The 23,272-nt window shown below is 33.2% G+C and overlaps 1 protein-coding gene across 1 annotated transcript in view; it reads left to right on the forward strand.

Moving 5' to 3' along the window:
- The window catches only part of LOC111629669 (Werner syndrome ATP-dependent helicase-like), a 51,567-nt gene extending 31,740 nt beyond the window's left edge, over positions 1 to 19,827 (forward strand). The window contains exons 8-23 of the mRNA XM_023373553.1: positions 1,054 to 1,162; positions 2,988 to 3,062; positions 8,609 to 8,708; positions 8,827 to 8,899; positions 9,017 to 9,125; positions 9,684 to 9,872; positions 11,761 to 11,845; positions 13,460 to 13,510; positions 14,628 to 14,683; positions 14,765 to 14,796; positions 15,007 to 15,223; positions 16,973 to 17,075; positions 17,639 to 17,917; positions 18,039 to 18,291; positions 18,362 to 18,507; positions 18,951 to 19,827. Coding sequence (XP_023229321.1) covers positions 1,054 to 1,162; positions 2,988 to 3,062; positions 8,609 to 8,708; positions 8,827 to 8,899; positions 9,017 to 9,125; positions 9,684 to 9,872; positions 11,761 to 11,845; positions 13,460 to 13,510; positions 14,628 to 14,683; positions 14,765 to 14,796; positions 15,007 to 15,223; positions 16,973 to 17,075; positions 17,639 to 17,917; positions 18,039 to 18,291; positions 18,362 to 18,507; positions 18,951 to 19,079 — 2,006 coding nt within the window. The 3' untranslated portion in view covers positions 19,080 to 19,827. The remainder of the gene's footprint in view (positions 1 to 1,053; positions 1,163 to 2,987; positions 3,063 to 8,608; positions 8,709 to 8,826; positions 8,900 to 9,016; positions 9,126 to 9,683; positions 9,873 to 11,760; positions 11,846 to 13,459; positions 13,511 to 14,627; positions 14,684 to 14,764; positions 14,797 to 15,006; positions 15,224 to 16,972; positions 17,076 to 17,638; positions 17,918 to 18,038; positions 18,292 to 18,361; positions 18,508 to 18,950) is intronic.
- Positions 19,828 to 23,272: the final 3,445 nt, after the last annotated feature.

A 23,272-nucleotide genomic window follows, 5' to 3' on the forward strand; every position in this document is an offset into this window, starting at 1 on the left:
TTTAGACCCCTCAACTAGGCACATCTTTGATGTGTGAATTGGATGCAGCTAATTGGTGACAATTAATTGTAATTAGTATACTGTATTATGTTGTGTTTTGTTTGTGGGAATAATGAAAATCTAAGATTACTGAAACACAACACATCCCGCGACAAAACACAAAAGTAACTTTCTTTGCTAAATTTGATAATCTGTATCAAATTGACTGGCAAACATTTTTAATTGCGCACATATTGGTAAATAAAAATAGCCGTGAACTCATTTTACATTTAAAAACAGTATTGATAGATTTCGTGTATCCCAAAATATTTTTTATGTTTCTCAGTTTGGCAATTCCATTCTTAGAGTCAAAGCAGTCATCCAAAAGGACTTATAAATATGTGAAGCAAGGGAAACTGGGACGTTACGTCAGACAACGGCCCGTCCAAAAGAACTGATCTTATTTACCCGTCTTGATCTGCCAAAATGAAAAGGATAAATTGAGGACTTTATTTTGGTATCAGAAAAGAAATATGTATGAAGAAATATCTCAATATGTCATTTCTCCACTCATTGAATAAACTATTTTAAGTTTATGCTTTATTAATGCATTAAATTGATGATATTTCAACGAGCCAATTAAAATTATGGCTCTTTTTATCTTTTTAAAATGAATAAACTGCTTGCAGTATCACTTAAAATCTGTTTGAAAAACTTTCTACATTGCTGTATTAGACTTTTACATCACACTCAACTATAATATAATGCAGTTATCTTGTTCCTAGAAATGGTATTTTAAGATGAGAACTCCATCTTAACATACATAATCTTACAAAAATTAGGTGTAAGCAGAGATAATTAAAGCAGCTGTATCAATATTTGAATTGACTGTCAGATTTTTCTGTTGCGATATATAAATTACAGCCAGAAATATGTACAGTACTGTATTAAAATCTTTAATGTCATGATCCAGAATGTAGTCATAATTAGTTATTCGACACATCGTTATCTATCTACGAATTGTTAATTAAACTTTTGATATTACAGTTTTTAAAAGAAATTTAACCATTGCAGGTTCCGGAAAAAGTCTGTGCTATCAGTTTCCGGCAGTTCACAGTAAGAAGACTGTTGTCGTAATATCACCATTAATTTCTCTAATGGAAGATCAGGTTCTGGCGATGAAGTGAGTAGATCGTTTCCTAATTCAAAGAATTTAATTACAGGTATACCTCGACTTACGTCGTTTTGAGTTACGTCGTTCCCGATTATACGTCGTTTGTCAAAAAAGTATACGGAAGAATAAAAATCAAGTTTAAGTCATTTTATTTGACTTTACGTCCGTCCGCCACCAATATTGAAGTCGTAATATCACTAGAAAAGCGTTTAAAGCACATAAAATCATATTAAAATATATACATTTACAAGTATGTACTGTATTTACAGAACAATACATGCATTTGTAAATTTAGATTACTTTTTTCTGTACTCTATTAAAAACTGAAATTTATATGTTTGTAAGCTTAAAATAGATTCTTATTAAACCATATATTATTAAAAATGCATTAATAAATAAAATACAGAACTGGGAATAGTAATTTATGGTTTAGCCTAGTGACAAGTAGATTCGGAGACAAGTAAATTCGACTTATGTCGTTTTTCGACTTAAGTCGTTTTCCTGAAACCAATTACCAACGTAAGGCGAGGTATACCTGTAACTTTAAGAAAGAAAACTTATGTTCTGATGAAAAAATTTCAAAGACTAAAAATTCTCTGATTTATGATGGACCCTTAGCTGCTTTCAGAGCAAGAGTGCAACTTAGGCTCTCTTGTCATCCGGGGCAAACTGTTATCTTGATGTCCTCTCTCGTGTTTTGGAGGTTTAGGATGTCAATGCAGGCGGATGCAACCATGTAGGTAAACTAAGCTGCCATATACGGTGGTACCACGATGGACGGATTTTTAAGAAGTTTAATGCTATAAGATGATTGAGATAAACTATACAACAAATAAATAGAATGGAACACATTATTATTTATTTTAAAATACTCAAATTTAAATTTCAAATAGGTTCTTACAAAGATAACAGAATCAACTTGTACATTCAATTTGTTTAAGTTGTGACTGTGGATCAATAAACAAAGTAATTTTATAATTTTGTGACTAAATTTCAATTCATTTGACATTAATATCATATTTTTGTGAAATGATCAGCATGCCGGTCTTCTGGGGAGACCATGAAGTCAGATATTTCTCTATGGTAAAAACCGGCATGTGGTTTGTCCTGGGGAATGCCAGCATTCCAGTTTAGGTAAGGTTATACATCCCTCTCTAGAGTGCATTAAAAAAAAGTGTGTTTTACTGTTATTTTATTCGAAAATGCAAAAATAAGCATACTAAACTTTAAAAAAACTCCCTGTAAATTATCTCTGCTTACACCAATTAACATCTGCTTTGTGTTAAATATGAGAGGAAGGTGTTATTATTTTAAGGTTGGGGGTATATGATCAGTGTAGCCCAGTAACTACTAACTTACTAACTACTACTACTGCTAATGTCAATAAGTCATTAATTGTTTTATTGTCTTGTAAATGAAAACGCTCTTCCTGATTTTAAGTCGGTCAAACTACAATGGTATTATTTTATTGTATTTGGAAGAATGTTTTCTTTAATGTTTAATTAGCAACTAGTTTTGTTACATCTGAATCTGATTAATTTTGTAATTTAGACACAATTTAACTGGCATGCTATTAACCCTAGGGTTTCTTGCATGCTGGTCGTCCCCATTTTTATGCGGTGTGCTGATCATTCCACGAAAATACGGTAATATTTAACATTAATGATACAAATCTAGTATTTGGACATAAATTTACATTAACATTTTTTCCTTTTATTTTCTAACATCTAACATATCCTGGACAGACTGTTCATAAAAATTTTCTGGGGCATTGCCCTTCATGGTTCATTCTGTATTGGTTTCTAGAGTTATCTTAATGATGTTTTCATTTCAGTGTAGCTAACATCCCGGCCTGTTACTTGGGATCAGCTCAAAATGAAAAGAAAGAAGTAATGTCCAAGCTGTATAAGTAAGTTTGCTTCCAGTGTTTTGGTTTTAATAAAATATAATTTATTTTTTAAAGTAAAATATTTCATTAATACATGGTAAAAATTAATTTTTAAAACTAAAAGTAATATTTCATAAATCTATCAGAGATACTTACTTTATTAGAGTCAGAAATTAACATCATCCTGCATGTTTAGGACTGATTTAAGTCTGATTTTAAGTCTTAAAACTTTTCGAAAAATTCAAAACATTTAAAAAGTCTGGAACAAAATATTACAGGTGAAAGCAAGTACAAATTATTTGTAATTTTTTTCTGAGGTTTCCATTTCTGATTTGTCAATTTTCTTGAATGACACTTATGACACTGTTGCGAGCAGTGGTTGGTCCTTGATGAAAGAGACTATGTTAGACAGATTAACAAATAAAAAAAGGCCCACTTATTAAAGAACATAAGGATGGTTACTTGGTTACCAACTTACAGATAGTGTGAGCTACAAGTCTTACAGTGTCTAACAATTTTTATTGGCTCTAGGGAGTTCAATGGACATCCATATTGGTGAATCAAGTTGATGGCTTCGTCGGATTTCAATCAATCCATTTTTTCTCGAGATTCTTGGACTGCAGGATCACTTATGGATGATAGGGCTATTTGACTTAGAGGAATTAAATGTGTTTTCCAGTAAGCTCTGAACTCTTCTAGTTTCAATTGCCAGTCTGCTTCCACTGTTAGCACTCTTTCATACAACGTAAGGAACTCTGCACTCTATTTTTTTATGTTGGAAAATCTAATCTTTTACTTTTTTGCTTTGTCCAATCACTTGAAGAACCAGACCATAGTTAGTGTGTTATCCATTGGCTCAAATGACTTTACATCATTCAAGTAACCTCTTAGTTGGCTTCGCATAGAAAAGTATCTGACAGACGGGTGCAGAGAGAGGAGCTGGGGATTTTCCTCTGAATCTAAAGAAAACTTAGGAACTGTAATGGTTTCTCTACTCACTACTATTTTTACTAAAGCCCTGGTCACACTATGCGATTTCTAGCCGCGCAGGCGACTGCAACTGCAACTGCAACAAGCGCGTGTCTTCTCGTGGTCACACATTGTTTGTTGACGTTGCAACTCGGAAACACGTGGCCCTATAATAAACCAATAAAATTACAGTAGCTTGTTTTTGACTACTTTTATGAGTTTGCCGATATTTTACGTTCTACTTCAGAGTATTTACGGAATTTTAGCCACTTTTCTTATTAAAATAGCAAGCAGTTCCTTTTCTGGAATGAATAAAAGAAAAAAGGCGATTATTTTAATAGAGTTGGCGAAAATACATGAAAAGATAAAATCTTCGATAAAACGAAGAATTAAAATCCCACAGGTATTTGTGAGCCTGAATAAGCTCGATCAATCTCGATTCTGTAAAAGTATTAATCCTCTGATTATCCGCCATGATGATGAACTATTTTCAATGTTGTCACTGTATGACGTGGCATAAAGGTGTTTGTTGATTGGATGCGTGTTTGCAATCATCGCGAGTAGAACAAACTTTTTGTTTCTAGTTGCGATTGCAGTCGCGCCGGTTTTCGAGGGGGATTACTAGTTAACGGGAACAGCCGTCGCGGTTGCAGTCGCCTGCGCGGCTGGAAATCGCATAGTGTGACCAGGGCTTAACAGATAAAGTTTGTAAGATTGCATTTTATTATAAAGTAACATTTTACATATTTCGTTTCTTCAAAAAACCAAAGGTTAAAGGGACCTGTTCTGTCCCAGGCTCCATACAAGCTCTCGACAGCCCAGTGTGGGCAGTCATTGCCAAGATCTCACATTTTTAGATATTCTTTACAGCTACAGGAACATAATTAAAACATAGTGGAGTTTACTTGTTGTTTTAGGTTTTTTTTCTACCTAAAGTATGTAAAAATTGCTTTTAGTCCTTCCAGTGTTAGATTCTTAGAAAATTTGTTTTAAAAAATTCAAAAATAATTTAAGAAATCTGAAACAGTATTCATGAATCCGATATTGGAATGAACAAAATCAGTTCTTCCGTTTTGAAATTCTGAAAGTTATCGTATTTACCAGGGCTTTGGAGCAGAGCTGGAGCATGGAGCAGGTGGAGCAACAGATTTTTACTCGGAGCAGGAGCGAAGCTAGAGCGTGGAAATTTGTAGTGCTCTGCTGCTTCGATATATATTTATATATATTTTTAATACTTGAGCCAGTGAGAATGGAAATGGCATAAGTCATAAAATTTAAAAGTTGAGTTAAGTCCATGTTTGAAGTCCTCTGACATAGTTCCGTTTTGTTTAGAACGAAAGTGACTTTAGTCATTAGTACAGAAATTCACCACTAGAAGAAGCACTAATATTCATTTCGTACATTTGATTTTTCAATAACAGTTTTAACAAACCATTAAATATTAAATTAAATTAAAATTATTTTTCATTGTTAAGTTTGCAACGCTGATATTATTTAACATGTGGCAAACTTGCCAAGCGATACATATCCTCACTATTTTTGCATGTGCTTGGTCGTGAACGTGACAGTCATTTGTTTCTGTTTGCAGTCGGTTTGATATAATCATAATTCGTAATTTGTTTGCAGAGATAAGATTATTATTATTTGGTTATTTTGTATGCACGGATATTTATATGCATTATTTCTCAATTAATAACACTTAAATATTTGATTATTTAACTATCACCCATGATAGACAGTTGATTTACGGAAGATGAGCTTAACGAGATATTTGTATTTGAATCTGATAACGGGAAGAAGTCAGTTACATGCAAGATGGAACACATTGTAAATGACGAATCTGTACGATTCAACTTCAAGCGAAAAAGTTCAGTCTTTGGCATCATGTGAAACGTAATCATCCTTAAATTTACGAAGAGTTAGTTAAAAAGAAGGATCAAGACAAAGCCGCTGTGAGAAGAAAACATAAACACAAAAATTTTACCATTGCACTTTCATGTCATAAGAAGTGCAGAACTGATCAACTAAAAATTGATACATATTTTATATCATCGAAGATTACAATCACTATGGATAGTAATACTTTCTGTGAGGGACTTGTTGAGATGGTTTTATGAGTATGATACCACTCACTATATTCACATTAAGTAACAAAGGATTCCGAAAGATTGCTAGCAAAATGGCTCATAAGCTTGGTGTATCGACAGGACATGATGCTGTTCGTCATTTAGTAATAAGCACAGCAGAGTCTGCTCGCATCAATCTAAGACAAACTTTAAAAGGATAATTATGCTATTTAAAGCTAGATGCTGCAACCCGTGGAAATAGAAATTTTTTTGTCATCAATTTTGGAATGAAAAAAAATGAGAAAACTGAAATAAAAATATTGGATATTGTTGGTACTGAAAGAAGGCATAACTCTTTATATGTGAAAAATCAAATTAAAGAAACTTTGAACAAGTTTGAAATCGATGAAAAACAAGTACTAAATATTTGTGTAGATAATGCAATGAGCATGACTTGTGCTGTAAATAAACTTGGCAATCATAAAAACATTTCCAGGATAAAGAATTTGAAAAAACTGAAGACATCAAAGAAATAAGTGTAGATATTTCACAACAGTGGGTTAAAGATCCTTCCCTAATATCACCAGTGGACTAATGATAATTTAACTAAGGAGGTGTGGCATTCACACTCTTCAACTGGCCATTTGAGATGGATTAAAGAATGAACAAATAACAAAAATATTAGGGAAAATTCGACAGGTTGTGGTAAAATTACGAACGCCAACAATTCGTAATGTTTTGCTGAAAGTGTATTGTAAAACTCAATCCGTAGATACAGTAACAAGTTGGGGTTCTACCATGTCATGCTTGATAGTCTTCTTTTTTTCAAAGACTACAGCAACCAAGTAGCTGCTGCCGGGACAAAAGACCTAGAACTTAGCAAAGCAGAATGGGACAAAGTAAAAGATATCACAGCTGTTTTAGAAAAACCAAATATTTCGACAATTGCCCTTCAAGCTGCCAATCTTACTCTGGGATGTTTATGAAAGAATGGTGTAAACTAGAAAAATGTATGGAAGAATTTGGAGGATATGTTGTGTTAGGAATTCTGTTGTCCTCCATGAAACAGCAGAAAGAAAAGCTTCTTCAAAACACATTTTCTTGCTGGAGTGTATGTTGATTCTAGGTATAGAATCTTATTAAGTGCGGCAGAAAAACTAAAAGTAAGAAAAGGCATTTCAGACATCCAATGGCGAATCAAAAGGCAAACACTAATTGATTTGGCTGAAAAGCCTGCAATTGTTGAGCTGTCACAGCCAACCTGTAATATAATAAATATAGATTCGGAAGGTGATGATTTTGAAAAAGAATTGGATAGAAGAGAAAACAGTCATCAAATTTCCACTATACATAATAAAAATGACAACAAAATAGAGAAACATATTGAGAAAGACTGCAATGCAATAGAAAATGTGGGGAGATTAAAGATGAATGTATTCGAAGCCATTGACCATTATCCGGAGCTCATCAGAAAAGCATGCAGAGTCGCTTCAAGCATGCCAACTTCTCAAACAAGTGTTGAGCATCTATTTTCCATATTAAGAATAATTTTAAGNTTCCCCAATCAGAGCCCGAGAAATACATCAGATGACAAATATTAATTCAATATAGAGCATCGAAAGGACAGAGCCAAACATAATTGTCATGGCATTACATCTCAATTTTCTATATAAAGCCATTATAAAAACCTTAATTCTATACAAATTATTAAAATTCTCCAATAATTTTATTTCTGTCATATGTTTTTTCATGTTTCCATCCCCTCCTCGTATTCTCCTTCTGCTTCCTCTTATATCTATTTTAAATACCTTTATCCGTAACACCCTCCATAAATGAAACTGTTCCATAATTTGTGGATTTCTTTTCTAAATTGTCATTAATTCTATTACTTTGTTTCTTTATGTAAATACGTCCAAATAATTGTCTTTTAGATTTTTTTTCTGCCTTTATTTTTATTGTATTTAAATTAATTTCACAAATTTACAATGAAAGTTTAATATTTTATATAATATTGTATATTATAATATTTTATATAATATTGTATTTAATAGGAAAATACATTGAAATTTTGATTTGGCCACAAGAAATGGTTGGCAGTTTTATTTTGCAATTTTTAAATCTCTAGCTTCTTACATCAGTATTAAATTATCACAGAGGAGTTCATAATTCTTTCAGAAAATTGGTGTTTTATTGCAAACAGTTTTTTAGCTCCTTGTTATAAATTAATTTTGTTGAAAGTATCTTATTGCATACTTTAAAGTCAGTATAAAATATTAAACTTTCATTGTAAATTTCGTTATTTACTAAGGATCTAAACATAGATTCTTTTTTAAATATAACTATGTAAAATTGTCTTTAAAAATTCTTCTGACATCAGGATTTTGTAAAAATTGGATAACAATAAAAGCAGTTTTATATGGGATTGATTTAAAATATAGTTTTTTGACTTTAAACTTTGTTAATTATGTTTTTAAACATTTTGCAAATACATGAAATGAATGCAACTTTTTAAAGATTTTTAATATATAAAATATTTACAGAAATGAAGATATCTTGCACTTGTTATCATGCTGGAATCTCGATCACCGAAAGGAAACTAGCTCATAGAAAATTCGTGGATGATCGTGTGGACGTAAGTTACTTTTACTACATTTATAGATGTTTCAATGCTTGTTTTTACCATTAATAATTACTTTTTGTTAATATTTATAAAATATCAAAATTAAATTAGAAAAAATGTTTCACGACAGGTAATCGTAGCGACGGTGGCCTTTGGCATGGGCATCGACAAACCCGACGTCCGTCGCGTCATACATTATGGAGGTACTTTTTCTTTAAGTATTTTTTTTTTTTTTTCATAGCTTTCTTTTATGAATTAAAAATTTATTCTGTATTTTGGAAATGTTTTACATAAAAGTGTTTTTATATTTTTAATTTTAGCTCCAACGGACATAGAATCCTTTTACCAGGAGGCAGGTAGAGCTGGAAGGGACGGATTAAGAAGCATCTGCCAAATATTTTATTCTCAGGGAGATTTTGGACTTTCCATGTAATAATAACAATTTAAAATATTATTTATTTAATGAACACTGACTTTCTATGCATAATTTTTACACTAGAAGTTTTTTGTCAAATTTTTAAATGGGTCAAAAACCAGAATTTAAAACTGTAATATTTATTTATGGACAAGTATTCTTTTATATCACTGATGACAAAGTGCATTGCAGGTCTGTACAATTCTTTATAGGTTGCTGTAAAAGTGTTTTGTTTATGGCAACTAAAGAGGAATTGCACGGATCTGAAAAGGTTTTTGCTATTGATGATTAAAACCTGTTTGGAGTTTGACCATTCATGATTCAGCCGAAAGATAGATCATTAGGCCTGTGTCTTTTGTGAAGATTTCATTCTACAAATAATCTGTCTTTAGATCTTTGAATGTAACCTAATGTTTACATTTGAAATAATCAATAAAAAGCTGTTTTAATTCTGAGATTCGTGACTGGTTTAGAAGTTTGACAAACTAAAACTTCCAGTTGTTATTAGGGAAAAATTAGTAATAATTTATAAATGGAAAGACAAAATTACAAATTTTACTTACGTGTTTTAGGTTTCGTCTACAAGAAATTACAAATGATAAGTTCTGTGATCATAAATTAAACATGATTGAAAAGATGAAAGAAGTCATTTTGACTGGTAATTGTAGACGTCAGCTTATACTGAGTTATTTTGACAAGAAGTGGAACACTACCAATAAGTCGAAACCATTTAAAAACTGTTGTGATAATTGCACCAAGAGGTAAAAAATTAAATTATTTTATACTTTTGATGCTTTACTCTTTTTGAAAGCCAATTTAAATTTCTTGATTAGGAAATATTTAAACAAAATGACTCTATACTAAAAAGTACAATAAACAGAAATATAATAAAACAATACACAAATTCATGGAGATGAAATAATGATTAAACCATTAAAGATAAACATTATTGAAGGAGCTAACCTTTGAGGTTACTTCCTTAACACGTTCTTGGTGTCAGTAGATAAATGTTTAGGCAGCTGCTGGGCATTACGAGTCACAGGTGACTCGTAGTCTATTTTAATACAGGGCAGCACGAGTCACCTGTTTGTGATAATACAGACGAGGGGTCAGTGCAGTCTAATCATCGGATCTGAGGGATCCGCTCACTTTGTCATTGGATGACTTAATCTTAAAAGAGTGTGAGTGGAAAGTGTGGGGTTGTGCAAGGAGATGTCGCAATAATAGAAGAAGGAGGCCATTAATAAATTCAAAAATCAACAATTTAATAAAATAAAACAAAAATAAGATACAAAATGAATATACACTGGACCTAAGTTCCCTATGTCGTGAGAGAGAGAGTTTATAATCAATTCATATTACCTCATTGGACATTTTCTGTGGAGCCGGCTGGTTGTAGAGTGGAGCAGGATGCTGGATTTTGTTAGCAGGATGAGTAGCAGGAGGAGTAGCACTTGACAAACAGTCGAGAACTCCCTGAGTGAGTGAAAATCTGTCTTTTTATCTAATTTTTTCCCCAATCAGAGCCCGAGAAATACATCAGATGACGGGAAGATCAGGTGTTATCGCTCGGTCCCACCTATCGCGTAAGTTCGGGGTATTACTGTATTTCAGTTTAATAAAGGTATCAATTCACCCATCCATCATATTCTTGAATAAAAAAACGAATAAAATGCAATCTCCCATTAAAAAAGTTTTTTCTAAATTTTCTATCTTAAAATAGGGGTGTGTCTTATACTCGACAGCGACTTATACTCGTCAAAATACAGTAACTAACTAAAAGATGTTTGAGAACCTCTCTCCTAACTCCAATTTGCAATTTTTCAATTTTTTTTTTTTTTTTGAAAATCAAAATTTTTGCAATTTCCACAAGATGGATGAAATATTATCACTTGTATATACCAAACCAAGTTCTCTTTCAGATATGTAAAGAGAATTATTACACAAATATAAACCAGTAAGAACTACAGAACAATCAATTTGGAGACCCAGAATTGATTTTCATGAGTGTCGGTAGTCTCTGGAACTTTGACTCTGACAGAATTATGCACACGATTTTATATTGTGTGGCTGCTTCTAAATTTTTAAGACAACTGCTTCAAGTTACTTGTTAAACATTTTAGGACACAATCTTCAGCATGTGTATCGTATATCATGTATCAAACTGGGACTAAACAAATGACAGTGTAAAGAGCACGCCAGAGAAGCCAAGACCAACATCTGGCGTGTCTATTGCCCAAAGTTGTTTGTTAGACGTTTACTTTCAAAATTAACAGTAAATTGTATATAATTAAATAGAATTATTTATGTATCTCAATTAGTAAATTTTCTGATTCTAAGGATTACTTTTAATTTATAAAACAACTGAATAGATTTTATTGAAAATGTTAAATATTGGCATTTAAGATTTTCCAGAGTAGATCGGATATATGCTAAAGGTGATTAGTTAATTATTAATTATTCTGATCATTAAATTCATTATAAGATAACAAAACAATTAGTCTTTAGTAGCTTACTCTTTAATAATTGAATTGAATTATTGTGAAAAAATTGCTTATAAATTCTGCCTGTTTATTTCGGTTTAAAGTAAATTAAATAAAAAAAAAATACTTTATAATAATTAATAAGATAAATTATTTTCTATTTTAGGCTAAAAAGAGAAGAAAACGGTTGTTTGGAAGAAACTAAAATAGATTATGGCAAAGAAGCCAAGTTAATTTTTGAAATGATAAAGGTATGTTATTAATTTTGACTTTATTGAAAATATAATGTAAAGATTCGCTGCCAATTCTTGGCAGTTTTCCATTTGGCATCTGTTAACCTGGGCATAATTATGAGAGATTGCTTATGCTGAAATTGCTTATGACCTCCAGACTTGTTGACTGTATGGTCACGCATGAAACTATTGTAGCTCATGCTCTTGGATAATCTACACCACGGTTGTTGGTGATCCTCTATTTGGTTTTAGCCAACATTAGTCATCAGCTGTGCATCCTAGTAACACTGTAAAACTGAACTTCTCATGTCCTGTTGTTTTAAATTAAAATTGTTTTCTTCACCTTTCTATGGACAGTTTTATTTCCAACCATATCAAAATTCATTGGAGTTTCATCCATATTCCAATACTACTTAACACATAGCCATGTTTAGTGCACTGTTGTATTATGTATCGATGGAAACTAATTACTTTGCTATCAAGATCTGCAGGTAATTTTTGGGCAATTTTCGTCTTTTGTCTCAGTACCATATTATGCCTTGCCATGAATCTAGTACACCAGGATACAGTGGCCTTAAATCTGTTGCTTTGATCTGGGTTAGATTTGGCCCACTGAAGTGCAAACAAATGTATTTTATTTTGTGTCACTACATAACCATTTTGGTGATGCTCATTCTTCATGTCTGCTACATGTTTTTCGAGTTCTGGCCAATGTGGGGGTGCCTCTTAATGCACACTTACTCCTTGGAATACTCTTTAATGCTTTTCATTTGCTTTCCAGTCCTGAACGATCTTTTCTGTTACTCCATATTGTCTTGCAGCAGTGCAGTTATTATGTTCCATGGCAAGTTTACATCTTTAAGCTTGAAACTGGCTTCATATATCTTTATTCTTGCTGGTGGAGCCATGATGGGGTTTTGACTGTTGGACTTTTTTTATAATGGCCCTCCCTTGTATCCTATTACCATACATCTTTCTCTGCCTCTTAGATCTCACACATGCGCACCTGCCCTGCTTCACTGCAGTCGTCAGGAGTGAGATCTGAGAGGCAGAGAAAGAGGTACGGTAATAGGATACATACAAGGGCAGGCTGGATGGGTGAAAGAAAAGATGCGTGTTTTTCGGGGCACAGTGCCGCTCTATTTCTATCCATACCCTGGGCGTCCTGGCTGACTGCAGGACCCACCCTATAAGACGACACCTGGCATATAAGACAACCCCCGACTTTTGTGAAGATTTTCCTGGGCTAAAAAGTCGTCTTATATGCTGGAAAATATGGTATGTTTAATGTTGCCTTTATTCCCGGGGATTTATTTGATGAAGTAGTATTTTGTTACCATATTCAACATGACAAAAATGCAAAGATTTTCTTGTACTGATAACCGCTTTGGATTATTCAATAAGGCATCAAAAATGCAGAACTTATGTGGTGTGGATTTTCTGCACGGATATACAACACTAACTTATTATCTGTCAACTTGTTTGAACTGTAGAAAAATGATTGTCACTACTTCAAATAGTGAGAGTCAGATTATTTTTGTTTATAATTTGTCAAAATGAATCTTTTTAAAATTCATTCGAAGTGTAAATTGAAAAACTTAAATCTAAGAATTTTTTTCTTTCTTTTTGCAGGATTTGGGAAACTGTGGATATCGGAAAGCCATACTTGCACTTATCGGTTCTGTAAGTATTTCTTTTATTTCTACATAAATATACTTATTTATCAAACAAACTATTTATTGGCAAATCCTTTATTTCCACACAAATTAATTTATTATATAATTCATATAGTTTAAAATATCTGCATTATATACAGTTGTTAATCTGCATTAAAACTCGAGATGGATCTCGATTTATTAAATTAACATGCAATTTTCCTGCTCGAGGCTTTGGAGGGTCTCCCAAACATCAATCCTTGTTCAAATTCCATGAATGTGAATATCCACCTTCCAAATGAAAAATTTGGAGGGTGGATATTCAAATGGTTGGATGTCATTCGATTATTGCATTTACTCATTGATTTTTTTATATGTTTATACAATTGCTTGCTACTTAATGTAACGTTATAATGAAAATCTTTAACTTTTATCTAAAACAAATATTAATATATTTGTTGTTTGTAAAACATTGAGAAAACTCTGTATGGTGCTTAGTAGAGCGAGTTTCTTTGGATAATACAAAAAAAATGTCATGTACTATGAAAATTTCCATAATTAATTCATTATTGTTTCAATATGGTTCATGAAATGAGCACTGTGTGCATATTTATAAATAATGGAATTAAGGAAAATTTTGCTAATTTTCTAAACTTACTATTAACCAATTCTGGTATGAACAAAAATTAAGAAACTAATTCCATTTTATTATTTTTCTTTGCCAGAAAATTAAACGTTTATTCTAAACAATACAAAACTGTTGGTCCTGTTTGACACTAAATGTTCATAGAATTTCTACAGCATTGTCTTTGAAAAACAAATGCATTTATTTTTGTTATTATACATCATAAAATTTTACATCCAAAATCTAATTTATCTATAAAGATAATTTACAGAATTGTTGTCCAATTGTGAATTATTGTGGCATTATAAATGTAAACAAATGGGCATCTTGCTCATGAGAATTTGGCATTTATGGTTTTGTCTTGAAAGCTACGGCATACCAAATTTAATCATTTAAGGTCATCTCTCTATGAAACTTTCTTTGATTTCTTCCTCTCTGTACTTTAAGAATTTTTCCAATTTACGGTTTTAGTTTTTTTTTTAACTTTGGATGTTTATAATTACTTAATTTCCAATTACAGAACAGTAAAACTTTGCCTAATTGGATGAAAAGTCATCAAAATTACGGAAAAGGAAAGTGAGTGTCGTTATGTTCCACATATATCAATAATGTGAGTTTAACACTGGAAATTTCTTTTGTGATTTTCTTTCTTTTTAGGCACAAATCCGAAAACTGGTGGAAGGATTTTTGTAAGTGTTATAATTTTATTGGTAATTTGGATTTATTGTTAAATTTGCAGATCTGAATTCATGACACATCTGCTTTGACACCATTTAATATCTCAGATTTTAAAATTAAAAACTTATTTATATGTTAGAAAAAGGTTTTACAAAATTACCTTTTACTTATTGCAGTTTATAGTCAATTTGATCTCTAAACATTAAATTATCTTTCCGCAGACCAAGCTCTGATAATGGATAGTTACATCAATCAACATGCCAACCGCATACCCGGAAAAAAGGTGGTCTATTACACGCTGACCCTGTCGCAGAAGGCCGAGTCTTGGCTGAAAAACTGTTCCAACTCCACACCTTCCCTGTTGATAGAACCTTTTTCCAAATTACTTAAAGTTCGTCCCAGAAGTGAAGTCGTCAAAACCTTAGAGAAGACAGAAAGGTAAGTAGAAAGTTTAGTTAATCAGTTACAACTTGTGAGGATTGATGACAGTTCTGAATTTACATTGGACACGAGCAGTTTCTGTGCATACTCGATGATTTAAAATATATCATCGCCACTTTTTCGAAAGGTAGGCATATTCGGGTCCAAATAAATTCAATGCCAATCAAACATGAACTTCATTAATAGACCCTCCAGTAAATCTAGTTATTTGATTTTCACTTTCAATTTTAGACTTTCTAGTACAGAATTTATGGTATCTCTTACTATAGTCCATGCAGACCTCTTGTTTATTTTTTTTTTATGGATTATTAGCTAGATACATTTAGTATGAATACCTAACTACTAGGTATTCAGGCTTTAAGCGGGTTAGATATTCAGTTATTAACTAAATTTGAGCTTAATTCTTTCAGGTGTGTATAAATTTAATGTGTGTATCTTAACTTTTGTGATTGTTAAGAGAAACACAAAAAGTTAAAACTTTTCATTTATAATTTTGTCAATTTTCTGAGCTTAAAATTAGCCGTTTTCTGTTCACTACCTTTGATCCCCACATAACAGTCGAGAACAGACGACGATCGTTTTATCTTATTTCCAATCTTTTATTACAGACCAGCAGAACAAATAGATCGCGTGTTGTTTTGAAATACATTACGCATTGCGTTGTTTGTTAATTATGCCATTGATATGACAACCAGTACTTAGTGATAGCTTGAGCAACGTACAGGTAAATGCAAAGTATCAAAACTGCTAATTGAATCGTCAAGCAAAACTGGTAGACCATGAATTATATGGTGTTATTCAAAACAATGTTCCCATTTCAGGGATTTATCAGAGGAAGTAAGTGGAAGATACTTCTTGTCTAACTCCTTCATTGTTCAAACACCTCTGCTCCACAGAGCACCGCAGAGGTCAGAAGGTACCGTACATTGAAAACAATAAAATTATGTACAAAAGATTACATAAATTACTATCAATGAGACAAATAGTACACACTTATTATAATGCACCATCTTACTACTACTTTCATTCTTGAATACAACAATGAATTATACAATACCGAACTAAATACTAAAATATAAATTATTAAGAAGAGTACAGCAAATATTACAGAGAAATTACAATACATAAGATAACAAAAAATGTAAATTACCCTACATATTCAAGCAGTTTATATACATATTTACAAAGAAGTCTCTGTAACTTTGGGAAAAATGATGCTGTTTTCAATGCAAAATCCAAGATTACAGTCTGAAGAATAGACTTGCATAATGCAGCCGCAAAAGACATGGGATGTCGACACACTGACAGGCATCCAATTGGAAGATACAATCAACAGATGCAAATTCCCACATCGGTAATCTGTCCGAGATTCATTTGTATCGTGTCGTGCACTACCTCTTGATTTCATCCCATGGTGCATTAAATGCAAAATGGCATTTGTCTGTATTAAAAACACCAAATTTTTGAAACTGGAGGCTTTTTTTAAAATGATTTATTAATGTGCCATTGTTTTTGCACCCGGGTAGATGTTATTTGATTATCTGTGGAAGAACTTCATGGAGAGACATTCTTACCACCTGTAGCCAAATAACAATTTAACAGCACAATGGGCAAACTTAAATTGATTTTGTCATAATAGTTATAACTATTAAGTGTTTTGTTTTTCTTTCAAAACAAAGATTAATGGGGAATTCCTAAAAATGAGTTTGCAGTTCAATGACTAATGCCGCCGTTATTATTTTAAAGCAGAATTGCAAGGAAAACTGAACTTCCCATACTTTCAACTTACACCACAGAGAAAAATGAAGAGAATGTCGTCCCGTTGGATCCCAGGGAAGAGGAACTGAAGGTGAGTCTGCTATCTCAACCGAACTCGTGAATTTCTTTTGTTGCAGCTTCAATGGTTTCGAAATTTCTAAAACCGAATTTAAAACATTACCGGAATTGAACTTTGGGCTATCTCGTACGTTTTGTGGCCCCTGGACTATTTTCGAATAAGTGCATAAGTGTTTAACCAGCATTTTTATCTGTTAAATGTTTCGTGTAAGGGAGCAAATTTCTGTTTTGTCGCATTCCAGAATTCAGGTGGAAAATTTTTTATTTTAGCCAAAGGAGTGCGAATTACAAAAGCAGGCAACAAAGATTGCACTAACGCTCGCACCTTGCAGTCTCAAGTATGGATAAAGAAATCTATTTGGCGGATTTGAGCTTTGTTCCGGTGGTAATTTTCTGGGTCTCATTGCTCCACCTCTTAGTCAAAAAGACAACCTGAAGACTGTCCGGGAAAAAATGTATATTAACTTTCATAAGAACTTTTAACACGATCAGTTACCTAACAAGGAGCAAATTTACCCCTCGATAGATACATAAAGATCCCGTCATGATTAAGATATGTTGTTTTTGTATTTTCAGGGAACATTGTACAAGAATCTAATGCAATTAAGAAACGAAATCGCCAACGAGGAGAAAATCGCCCCCTACATGGTGTTCAGCAACAAAAATTTATTGGACTGCGTCCTGCACCGGCCCACTTCCCTGCAGAATCTGGCAAGACTGGAAGACGTCGCAGATTCGCGGGTGAAAAAATTTGGTGGGAGAATAGTGGATTTCGTGTCCGACTTTTGCTCCAAAAACCAACTGGAAGGCGACGTGTTTCCCGAAGACACCAAATCTGTGGTAAACTATTCGAGCGTAAGTATTGTGACATTTTACGTTGGAACTTACGGAAATTCTTTCTTATTTTGTACGTAACACGAGATTTAACACGCAATAATACAGTATGATAGTTTTTCAAATACAATTTACTTCTCAGATGGACGACAGACATCTGGACAAATTGGAACAACTGTCGCAGACAGAAGCCACGTCTTACACAATGTTCGAAATCGAGGGTAAAGACCTGATGGAAATAAAACTCGCCAGGAGTCTGGCTCCCTCCACCATAATGAACCACCTGCAGAAGGCCATCAAAGTCGGTCTCCCGCTGAACATGCAACGTCTAGGCATCACCACCGAAATGAGAGAGTTGATCGAGAAGGTGGTGTTTTCGTCACCGATAAATGGCAGTGGGTGTTGTTTTCTTCTTAAATTTCTGTATAATTACCATGTCAAAATGTTCTAATGATTGTTTTTCAGACATCAGCCGCATAACGCCGATTAAAGATCTGTTGCCAGAGCATGTGGGATTTGATCACATCAAATTGGTCCTGGCCTTCTTAGAATGCAAATACGGGATAAAAGAGGGCATCGTAAATTTGCCACCCGAAGAGTCCGTCGGTCAGGTATGACGCGTTTTGACACCAATTTGCCCTAACCACACTTTAAGAATTTGTCGAAATATATGGGCGTGACGTGCATGGTAAACACGCCGCAAGCAATGCGAGGAGGCAGATAACTGTTTTGGACCCAGGCCGGTTCTGGCAACCTAGTGGCACAATAGGGAGTTGTTCAGGAAAGTACTCTGAGCCAGGTCGCGGCTTCCTCACAATGCTACAGGATCATAATCTGTTAAATTTTATAACGGAAATGACGTTAAAAGACGCGTCCAGGAACCCTTTCCTGGCTGTTTTTCATTCAACGTAATTAATGACGGAAAGTGCCGGATGGTAGTGCCAGTCACTAATTAGAACACGGTGAATTGTTAATGTGACCTGACAGATTCCGCGACTAATCTTCTCGTACATTTCTACAAATTTGAAAGTTTTTTTTTCACTTTCATTTGCAGTCCGAACCGAGCGAAGAAACTCCGGAAAGTTTGCCAAAGAACGAAGGAAAGAGAAAACATCCCCAGTCACCCGTTTCTTTTTCGCGTGTGGGCAGACACAAGAAAAATAACACTCTGTTTAATTTGTAAAATGGAATTGGAGCAGCGAGTTTTGTTGGACGCTCATCGCTTCCATTTTACCACCTGCAAACAATTTTTTCATGTAATTTCCCAGATGGAACATGTCGGAAATATGTAGCAGGGCTACGAGAATTATTGTAAAAAGGTGTGTAAATATTTTTCGTACATATAAATACATTTTTATATTCTTAAGAAACTTTATCGAGTTTTTGAGAGGGAGGAAAGGCCGCATTACTAATTCGGACAACGGCGGCGGGTTTGAGCGATTTAATATAACATAACACGCACATGAACATGTAAATTAAAAAGTAACAATGGTAGAACTTTATTAAAAACGAGATTTGCTAGAGATGTGACTACGAAATTTATCTCAAACTGCTTCTGAAGCATCGTCTGTGAATAAAGATGTCAATGCGACTTGTACAGTTGATTTTAAAACAACTTTTTAAAGTTAAAAACAAATTACGAACATTTTGATATACAATTCGATGCCGTTACAACCGCGGTAAGTACAGTTCAATATTCCGAACAGCCACGTACCAAAAATTGCTCAGTAACAAAAGACGTGGGTAGTTTGAATTTCATACTTTGGTAGCGATTGCAACAGTTATTTGTAATAAGTCTTGTATAAAACCCATTGTTTCATTAATAAACATGAAAGTATCGTCGTCCTCTTATATAAAAGTATTGTATAAATATTTTTTGCGAGAATGAAAGTGGGTAAGTGCAGGGTAGTTTGAATTAAACTGATGGGAGCTGTCTCTACTGAACGGTATCGAATGAAACTATATATATACGGAATTTACGTCATAGGAGAGATTTAATGGGAGAAAAACTAAGTTGTAATGTTCTTTACCAGAGAACAATGTGGTCCTGTTCAGTGGAAAACGTTTCTGGCTGCGGGTTATTTCAGTGATCGTGTTTATCAGGGGCGTGTGCACTCCGAGATGGAGCTAAGGGTCATAGTGCAACTGTTTCCGAGATTCATTCTGTGTGGCAGTTAGATAATGCGGTATTACATTGAGACAGAGAAGGATCCCACGTTGAGCACGTACTGTAAATGTGTAAAATATAATTTTATTGTAACAATATTTTTCCATTTCTCTATATCCTTCTTGGAGCGGCACATTTTCATTTGGTGGAAAATATTTTAACTAATTTTTTATCTCCTTGTAAATCTTTTTTTCCGTGGACTGCATTGCATGTATACCGAGTTTCATTCGATTCGGATTAGTAGAGTCGACAACACACGTCTGACTATCATGAGTATAGTTCTAACCACCCTGTGTTTCGTTTTTATATATAACTAGCTACAAGGACCCTCTTTGCTGGGTTTTTATTTGTTCGTACATTTATATGTAATATAGTTTTATATATATATATAAAACTATATTACATATAAATAATATAATAAAACAGTCTTATATATATATAAGACTGTTTTTCTAAGTAATCTAGCTGCAAGGACCTGCTTCACTGGGCAAAAAGTAACGATAGTGAAGATTAAGATAATTACATAGTGCACAAATGGACACTTGGGGCTACTACCACATACAAACACCATTCATGTGTGATGTGTAGTTTTGACTGAAAAGTGAAATATAGGGACACACACGTCCATTTATATATATATAGATATATATAGATGTAGTATTTAACGTGTACATTTTAGTTTTGAATGAAGTAATTGTGAAAGCTAAAGAGGTGTAAATCAGTTTTTCCGGAAAGCTACCGATGCTGCTGTTTCAGTTCCTGGCACATCTATGTATAAAAATGAGGATTATTTGTTTTTACAAATTAGAAATGTTTTAATATTATACAAATTAACTGATACATTTAAAACTACAAACAACAGAATAATAAGTCGACTGAAGAAAGGTACCACAGATCCAAAACATGCATCGACCAATGAATAAATAAAGAATAAATCGCCTTGTGTCTAATTAATCACACTTTATCGTGCTAAAGAAAGAAGAAATGTATGCTTGGACGTTTGTTCGCTATGCACACGTAGGCCGTTGGACCAATTGCTACGAAATTCGGCAGTTACTGACACTTCTGACTTAGATAATGTAAAACCCATCGAAAAATATCGATTGCATTTCAATATATTGATTAATTTCTGTCTGTATTTATTTCCTGTTTTTACGTGTAGCGTCATGTATTGGCAAAACACGTAGAAAATAATCAAACTATATATAATTCTCACATAATCACGTTTTGCAACCTACAAAATCATATTAATTAATAATGCTGTGTAAGATATATATTAAAAATTACCTTTCAATTACGTATACATTTTCACAAATATAAAGAATTTATCAAAGTTTGCTAGAAACTGCATACAACAACGACGACAACAGCAACAACAACAAAAGTTTCTTTGGAAAAATAATGAACTTAGATTTAATTATGCTTTCTATTTGCAAAATTTCCTCAACCTCAATTACATGAGCGATAACACTTTCTAAATAACTGGCTGGTTACATTGTAATTTTCGATTGAATATCAGAACGTCACACGGTCACTGTGCAATGATTATCTGAAGAAGTGACCCGATGCGACCATCGTTATCAAAGTTTAAATTTAATGAATTTTAAAATACGCCCTTTACCGAAATATGTAAAAATGTAACTTGAGGGAAATTCCCTTGTCGAGAATAAATGTGAAGTGGTCACTGACGTTAATGGTCGAAAGAATAGTGCGATCACCAATCCTAAATGGATAATATGTTCATTTAATAGCTAATATTTTTTCGCAAAATATGTACCTTATACTTTTCTTCAAAACATGATACAAATATAACCAAAATTTCATTTGGATTGGACAAAATTTGAAGGAGTTATAAGGATTTTGGAACACAATCTTTGGCTATATCTTGGGCTACTGCTGTATTTTTTTGTTGGTGTATGTTTTAGCTAACAGCAATGGCACTTTTGTGTTGTTTTTCTGCAGATTGTGTGTCTTGCTGAATGGAACGTTTTTGATACTAGTATAACTTATAAAGTATATATATTTTTTGTTTTTATACTTTTTAATATATTTATTTGGTTTGTACAAAATAAAGAAATATTTTTAACGATACAATATCCACAATTATTATTGTAAAAATTTTCGTTAGGCTTAACATCGACGAAAATTCAACGCGAAGCGACACGCAACGGAGAAAAATTCCAACATGGGATAGGTTTAACCCACAGTTAAGCGCGACACCTAGCTCTCGCGAAGTGTGGCGCATGGGGACATTAGTTCCCCTTTTTCAAAAATCAATTTTGTAAAAGTTTATAGTTTTTTCGTGATTTTTTTCATGTTAGATGTTTGTGAGAATGTGTTTTTGATGTATTAATCAACAAAACTACTCGAAAGATATCGTTTTTATTTATTACTAAGGAAAACAAAAAGACTTGGGTTTTTAGGAATTTTTCAGGAAAAAATCGTCAAATTCAAAAGTGTATTTTACAAACTGTAAACAAGTCTGTTGCTATCTACGCTCTGAATCGCTTTCCTGTGTGTGCTTTTTAACTGCCACAACCATTAAATTCTTTGTACCAAACTACGGGCCAAAAATATTTCAGTATTTCCAAAAATACACCCCCTGTAAAATTTTACAGCAACTAGAGGTAAAAATGCAAATTATTGGCAGATAACATCGATAGTAAACTTCCTTTACACTGTAATTGGTTAATTTGTTTGTCTGTTATTAGATCCACGTGTAAAAACAATTGCCGAAAAAATTCCCGCGTAATGCCACGCTCCCGCAGGCTACCACTTCGAATTATGTAAACAATCACTATAAAATCGCGTGTTTTAATCGTTTTTTTTTTTTAAATTTCTAATTTGCTAACGAAAAGTTGTTTGATAGTATTTAGACGAATAAACATGTTTTCAAAACGATTTAGCAATAAATATTCCCGAGAAACTCCACCTTTCAAGTTTTCAATGCTAAGTCTATGGGAGACCTTTCTGCCGTTAATTGGTTTTGAAAATTTTGTTTTTATGTCTTTTATTCTCTAGTTGGTCATTTTTATCATGACTAAGTCGAAATCGACCAATGAGCGTTCTTTCAAAACCGTAACTCGGATCCATCCGCTTGGTTATTCATGCTAATAAAACTTTCTCTGTTAGGAGCGCACGGTAGATATGTTACCCCTGCATTTCGGTGTGGCTTCATGTGAAAATTTTTTTCGTACATAATCGGTTAT

Source organism: Centruroides sculpturatus, unplaced genomic scaffold, assembly GCF_000671375.1.
Source record: "Centruroides sculpturatus isolate CEXI.00-Female unplaced genomic scaffold, Cexi_2.0 scaffold238, whole genome shotgun sequence".
Taxonomy (NCBI): Eukaryota; Metazoa; Arthropoda; class Arachnida; order Scorpiones; family Buthidae; genus Centruroides; species Centruroides sculpturatus.